Source organism: Penaeus chinensis, chromosome 13, assembly GCF_019202785.1.
Source record: "Penaeus chinensis breed Huanghai No. 1 chromosome 13, ASM1920278v2, whole genome shotgun sequence".
NCBI classification, from domain to species: domain Eukaryota; kingdom Metazoa; phylum Arthropoda; class Malacostraca; order Decapoda; family Penaeidae; genus Penaeus; species Penaeus chinensis.
In genome coordinates, this window is record NC_061831.1 from 12867592 (window position 1) to 12875091 (window position 7500).

Consider the following 7500-nt stretch of genomic DNA (forward strand, 5'->3'; position numbering starts at 1 on the left):
TCTTCTTTGTATATAGCATTTCCAGACACTATCAGTACTGGAAAAGGGTTTGATTTACTAACTCTGCCCACTCTAAGCTGCACCGCTGTGCTGTACCCACAGAAGTAGAGCATTAATTGCCTTACAGCTTGGTTCTTTCCTTTACTTCAATGCCTTGAAACCCATGTGATGAAAGCTGGACTTGTTGCAGTGCTGTCTGACCCTCTGCACCCAAACTGAGCAGTCCTCGCCTCGCCGCTTCCCTTACTTCCCCACTGGAATCGTTCTGTTGCAAGAATGACAAAACCTCAATGGGGTTGGGCCATTCAGGGGTTCCTTCCTGACTTGCTGAGGAATGTTTCTTGGCTTTGTTGGAGCTCTTGCTTGATCTTTTTGAATCAGTCTCTTTATTTTCTGTGTTTAAGGGGACAATTGGTGCTAATACACCTAGCAGGACACAGGCTGCCTCACGGTCACTTGTACGGCCAGATTCCAAGAGTAAGAGACACAACTCGAGAATCTGACAAAGGAAAATAAACAGTAAGTAACACAAATACTTAGTTGATTTTTCTCACTTCCTTTTCACTATCTACTCTGTTTATAAATAAATATAGAACTTGATGTATTTATTATGATGACTTCTTTCCTATGCTGAATATAGTTAAACTTACCATGTTCATTAGTTGGTTATCATGGGCTAGACCATTTACAAAATTGGTTGTAACATGGCGCAGCTCAGATGGGCCTGCTAGCAGATGACCAATAATCTTGATGTGGAAATTTGTGGGTTCTTTGATTTGTTGCAGACCAGCTTCCACTCTGCATGTACAACAGACATAGTAAGAACACATACATTAATATGACCATAGTTGATTCTTCATCCAGACTTTCTTAAAATTCCTTTCTAAAAATAAAAATGTGGAGAATGATAAACATTTTGTGTTACTGGAAAATTCAATACTAATAACTGGAAAAGCTAAAAATAATAATAACAAAAATAATAATATTACAATGATTGTTTACTTCAAATATTTATTTTTTGATATAATATTTGCATTGATAAATTAAAATGAAAAATGATACTCTGGAAGACTTACTTTGCTGTGTTTGCAGACAGCAGAAGGTCAGCAATTGCAAGATTGTGTGCTGTAGCTGGCACAGTGTGCTGAAGAGGCCGATGCAGGTGTTGAAGGAAGTGGCCAACAGTCACTACTGAATTTCCATCATATTCTTCACAATCAGTCATTGATCTTACAATGTCTTCCAGCACTGAAAATCCAAAGTATTTTAGTATTTCTATTTTAGCATACATATATGCATACATACATACATATATGCATACATACATACACATACAAACATATAACTATACATGTCAAGTTCTATTAACTTTATCTGACTATGGGATCAGGCTTAACCCCTTAGATCCAGTGTGTCACAGCAATCACATGACCAAAAATGCCAAATTGCCAAACGAGTCTAATCACCCTCCCAAGAGGTTTGTGCACTCAGGGCGAGTCTTTCCCGTTACCCTGAATTTCAGCTGAAATACTCATGACGGCAAGTTCGCATCACCCGGCCCACAGCCAGATTTTCCCAGGAAATAGTTGACCTATCATGAAATGATGGTCATGTCCTCAGGAACAAAAGGGTTCATAAATATCGCCCATTTAGCCCCTGGCCTTCGTGCACCATCAGGGTCCCAGACCTAAGGCATTCATAGCCCAGATCCTGCAAAACTTTTGTTTTTTCCCACATAAAGAGGATCTATAATCAGTGATCTTGTTTTGTTACTTGATATAAAGTTTTAACATCATTAAAAAAAAAAAAAAAAAAAAAAAAATTGGAGCCAGTCTAGATGCACAAAATCCAGGGGACTGTACTTGTAACGTAGTGATGCCAGTGATAGTAAAAGCTGCCTGGGTTTTACTGACACAAACACACACTTGCTCACACTCCCAAGTACAAATACACACATATAATTACCTCTTCTTGCTAAACCTGGTACTGTTGGATCCACTAAAGTTGACACGAGCTGCTGTAAGCCATTTACAACTGCTTGTCCTTGGATGCACCAATCATCTCCTCCAGACACAGAGTCCCAGAGAACCTGAATTGATCCATTTAATGATTTAAATTAATGACTATTAATTTCATAATTTTAATTTATTGATCAAAATAATTAAAAAACTGAAAATACCTGGTCTCAATTACCACTTGAAAATTTATTTCACTTTATTGTAAAACCTCAGAGTACCATCGTTAAACCTGAAGCACAAGCATCTTAACCTCCATTAGTCAGTGTAAAGACATTTTCATACAAGAATATATATTTAAGAAATGCAAGAAAATAAATGCATATACAATTTCCACAAGCTAATGCCTTTTACAATACTATCCAAATTGGTATTGAAAGTTTTATTCACACAGATGTCTCCACATCTGGCCTTGTTCCACATCCCTTCAATTTTTGACACTTCATAATCACATTAATATTATTATAAATCTTTCTGAATATAAACGAAAAAGGCTATCTGGTGAGATCAGGTAGGACTAGCAATTACTTACTGGTGATAGTGGATATGGCATGTATGTACATCCCAATACTTTTTAATGCAGGTAACATTTTAATCTATATACTAAAACTACTGACCTGTACATGTGGAACTGTGATAATATGCTGTGGTTTAAGACTGTCAAAGTTGTGTCTATGAGCTAAAACTCTTGCCACAAGTTGCCCTTCATTCTCCAGGAGCTGTAATGAGTGTCGTTCCTTACTCCTGAGGGGCCCAAATGATCCAAGATGCTGTGGAAGCAATGGGATAGTAAGACATTTGGCGTTGTTTCTCAATTTTGTGTGTAAAGATATACAAAGACAAACTCATGCAAATTATGTTTATTTTTTTTTTTTTTTTTTTTTATTAATTACAGCACGTGAGGATGTAGGAATCACAAACACAACAGAAAGAGCGAATAAGATTTTCCTCAGTCCATAGATTCCCAAAAAGAAAATCATAACAAACAATACCACTTCACTTTTTCCATCACCAAGATGATAAATATATAATTAGCCTTACTTGCAACAACTGAAGAGCATGTTTCAGATGAGTGTAGAGGAAAGAATCCAACTGCGGTGTACCAGTGACCAGAGGCTGACTTGTGTCTGGTAATGATGGACCTGCAAACACAGCTGCTGCTTCTTTTTTCTTCTTTTCCTCACATGCCTGGTGAAAACAAGCCAGACAGGTTTACTATGTGATGCACTTCTTGCAGGAAAATATCAGTAGGTTTTATTAACAGACATCATCCGATGTTTTATCCACTCATATCCAAATGGGTTAATTAAGAAAAATCACACAGTCTTTTAAATATAAGGATTAAAAAAAGCCATCAAGGAATTTATTACAGACATTATTATATTTTATAAACTAGATTTAGTATTAATGGTTGACTTTAGAATAGTTTATCTATCTTAAACTATCAAATTACTAAAAAAAAGTCAGCAAGATGATTTAGAACTTACATCTGGATTATCATCTTCAAAATCATCATCACATTCAGCATTAAGGAAGTCGAAGCATTCTAACGCAGATTCAACTGAAAGGCTAATTTCGGAAGTGTTGCTGTCACGTCTGCTTCGGCAATTCTGAAATTTTAAGATCAGGGTAAATTCTATTTCATTTAACTAATCGATAACTGGAATACACTAAATGCAAATTATTTGAGAAAAGTGTATCTTGAAAGAAAGTATCTTTGGCAAAAGTGAAATCCATTTCTGACAATAAATAGTATTAATGTACGATGTTTGATGTTGAAAAAGCACGGTCACTTTAATTATTCAAGTCCCTTTTGGTTCTGGCCCTTTTAAGGCTTCCCAGTGCAGGACTATGACTTCAATGGTAAGATAACTGAGTTAAGATAATCCAATATCACTGCCACATTTCTAAATGGAAGCTGAATGTTTGGTATAGTATAACTTATACATTCTGAAAATATAATCTTTTACTTCTATCTACTGAAAAATGGTATTTAATTCTGCACATAGACACTTCAAGAACTTACAGTAGCTTGAGCTGCCTTGTATTCCAAATGAAGATGCTGTGATGCGGTTACAATTTGCTTTCTACAGTCTTTCATTCACTTTATAACACTTTTGAAAAATACCAGGGTATTCTTCGTTATCTCTTCCCTTATATTTCCATGAATGCCTGCCCACTCAAATAGTCCAAATAAACCTACATAGAGCTTCTGTTCACACAATGCCCTTATTAGCAATAAAGGGCTGTGATACTGGTCCCCATTTTATTTAGCATCGGTAAATTATATCTTGAATATCACATATTTGTTGTCCATTACCTTCTGATGAGAGATATAAAGTTGAAGTTTGTCAAATTCATCTATGTAATAATTTTAAAAACGGTACTCTGCTATTTTTCTATCACGATTATCTAAAAGCATCTATTCTCCCCAATCTACTGTCAAAAATTACTGAGCATCAGGTCAATTTGGTTATAACAGCAAGGTTCACGACACGGATGATGGTATAAATGCCAACAGGGGAAGTCAGGGTTGCTTAGGTTCTTATTCATGGCAGGGATTAGGTTTTATCATCATTCAAGAATGCCTTCCAGTATCACAAATTAAATTTTGTTCTGGATTTCCTAACAGTGTTGCAGGATGTGATACAACCGCATCAAACGAAAAACAAAGAATTAATGTCTTATAAACAAGCAAAAGCACGAAGGATAACAAGCATTTTATAAACACTCAAATGATTCTCAGACTTCATTATAGTAGTTTTAACCATGCCATTTTTTTCCACTTTTTTCTTTCCACTCTCAAAATAAACAGGCATTGCCTTAAATTTTAGCAATGAAAGGATGAAATAACCAACATCCTTACCCTGCACATATCATCCAGTTCCAAGACAGCCTCCTCCAAAGTATGAAGCTGTGGAAATTGTCCCTGGATGTCTTCTAAGCAAGTTCGCAGTCGACTTACAACCTACAAAATCAAAGTGCATATATGTAAAATGGATTATTCAAAATGCTTTTCTATTCAAGTTATATGAAAATGATATCTTAAGTGTTTTGTTACACATTTAGGAGACCCTTCCAACTCTGACAGACCAATATCTAGGTACCTTTTTAAGAGTAAGAGGTGGGTTGGCCTCATCCCAATGCTGCCCATCCCCCCATCTTAGTGACTCGGGCTCTGTGCCGAGCAGGTCCAGTTGGTGAGAAAGGGACTGGGACATTGTGGGAGAGAGACCAGCTGAGTATGAGGACATGTGGGAGAAGGATCGAGACATCAGATCCATGTTAGAGCCCTGAGAGATGCTGAACTGTGGAGGCAGAAAAGGAATGATGAGTTGTTAAGTTGTAGGTTTCTTAATTTGATTGTCTGACATGTTCAGCAGTATTAAAGAAGTACAGGATAAACATATCCGCTACTAGTATATAATAATTAAATTTCTATTTTGCTTATATGTTCAAATATATCTACAAATACATGCTTACCTGTGAGTATCTAGCCCACTGCTCAACACGACTCTCCTTCTTCCGTACAAGAGTGAAGTTTCCAGTATTGTCACACTGTGGGCTAGCTGAATCTCGCCCATCAAATAGTATAGAATCCTGTAATATCAAAAAATAATTCATCAGTTTTCTCTCTTTATATTAAGAAGAGCGAGAGAGAGAGAAAAGAAAAATACATCACTGAAACTTCTCCAACAATCTTTTAATATATTCATTAAGTTACCTGACTGTCTGTTCTCCTTGAAAGTCCCTGGTAATCAGAGACAGGACTGTTGCTATCTGTTCTTGTAGACAATGCAGCGTGAGAAGAGAGCAGACCTCGATATTCAGACAATGGACTTGCACTGTCTGCAGTTGAGCTACGTGCGGACATACTACCAAAACTGCTATCGTGATCACACTCTGGGGACAAACCACTGTCCTTGCCGGAGGGAACCTACACACAAAAAACATCAATATTCAATATCATTGAATGACATTTCCAGAAAATTCACTAAATAAACTGATTTCAAATAAAATGAAATTAAGAGTTAAGATTTAATATCAACTGAGTTAAGAGTTAACATTCAATGCGAATTTTCCTTTATATCTGTTTTAGAGTAACAAATCACTTACACTTCCAACAGTGTGTGGAGGGGATGAGCTGAGGGTATGCAGTACTGGTGTTCTGCGCTTATTGCCAGGTGATGTAGCAGACATGCTTGGTGTTCTGACCAAGGTGTCCTCAACTACACCATCAAGTGGGCTGATAATGAAATAGTTTTGCATTAAAATCATAATGTCTATGAACTGCAGAAGGGCAAAATAATTCATATGTCTCAACAATCTGCAAATCTAAGGAAAAACTATTTGCTCATAATCAACTTATAATACAATTAGTAGGATATTGTATTCCCAAAAATATTCCTAGATAAAAATATAAACAAATAGTATCTACCCAAAATATTTCTAATAAAGCTAAAAAGATTTTGGCAGGAATGCAAAACTTAAATTTCAGGAGCTCTTTTCGGCATTATGAACATTTACGTACGAGTGAGTGATGAGGTGATACTGAATTTTGCTGATAAGAATAAACACATAGACAGATGTGATAAAATGTCTGGCATTATAATAACAGAAAATCAATTATCAATCTGCATGTAACAAAACATCAAATATAGTAGGTACTCACTATATACTAAATGTTTCTAGTCCATATGATGATTATTTAAACTATGAAGACAACATTACCCTATAACCTCTAATGTCAACTATGGTAGGGGTATAAAATGCAAAGCATCACTAATTCTTGAAGAAATAACTTTTTTTCTTCTCTTGTTATATAAATCCATCGCCATATATTATGACTCCACATTATTGATCAAATATTATCAGAGAAGTGTGTTTATGCAATATGCTGTATTCAACCTCTAAAAGCACAGACCCCTTTAGACCAGTGCATATTAAAAAAAAAGAAAAAAAAAAGAAGAAAACTGCCAATATTACTCCCAATCTGACCTATCACCAAGCCTTTGTACTTTCAAAAGCTCAAGCGAAGAAAGAAAGAAAAAAAAAAGTATCATCAAGTGCCTTTGCCAAGACTTTGACGTCCTGTACTTACTTCCACGTAATAACAATGTTGAGTTTAAGTGAGCCAGAAGGATTAAGGTTGACAGTCATGAGCTGTGGATGTGGTGAGAAGAGGTCTTTCGTCTCACACACCTTGTTGCCTATCACAACCGTCTTACCCAAAACTCGAACTTCAACTGCCTTTATAAGCAACTGGAATAAACAATTAGTGTGAAAACCATCATAGTCTCCCTAATACTGTACATAACCTAAAAGTGAAATAAATATGAACAAGCACACCAATTCAAAACTAAAAAGAAATGAGAGATGGCTTCGTCTACCCCGTTATGGGTAATGCTAAACACTTATTCAACTACTAAGAAAATATCTTTCAAAAATCTAATGTAGTTTTCTAAGTACTACATGTAATAAAGAA

General features: G+C 35.9%; 1 protein-coding gene across 3 annotated transcripts in view; it reads right to left on the minus strand.

The window, feature by feature from the left end:
• Positions 1–7500, minus strand: part of LOC125031883 (rho family-interacting cell polarization regulator 2-like) — a 116786-nt gene that overhangs the window by 1255 nt on the left and 108031 nt on the right. For 2 of the 3 annotated variants that reach the window (XM_047622875.1, XM_047622876.1), the window contains exons 6-18: positions 7117–7277; positions 6132–6261; positions 5740–5952; positions 5499–5615; positions 5123–5323; positions 4882–4983; positions 3503–3625; positions 3057–3203; positions 2633–2785; positions 1966–2089; positions 1077–1248; positions 651–798; positions 1–499 (exon numbers count right to left, since the gene is read on the minus strand). The exon at positions 1–499 is cut by the window's left edge and continues 1255 nt beyond it. In XM_047622875.1, the coding sequence (XP_047478831.1) occupies positions 122–499; positions 651–798; positions 1077–1248; positions 1966–2089; positions 2633–2785; positions 3057–3203; positions 3503–3625; positions 4882–4983; positions 5123–5323; positions 5499–5615; positions 5740–5952; positions 6132–6261; positions 7117–7277 (2169 nt within the window). In that variant the 3' untranslated portion in view covers positions 1–121. Of the gene's footprint in view, positions 500–650; positions 884–1076; positions 1249–1965; positions 2090–2632; positions 2786–3056; positions 3204–3502; positions 3626–4881; positions 4984–5122; positions 5324–5498; positions 5616–5739; positions 5953–6131; positions 6262–7116; positions 7278–7500 lie in introns of those variants that run through there. The other variant, XM_047622877.1, reaches the window with a different exon arrangement.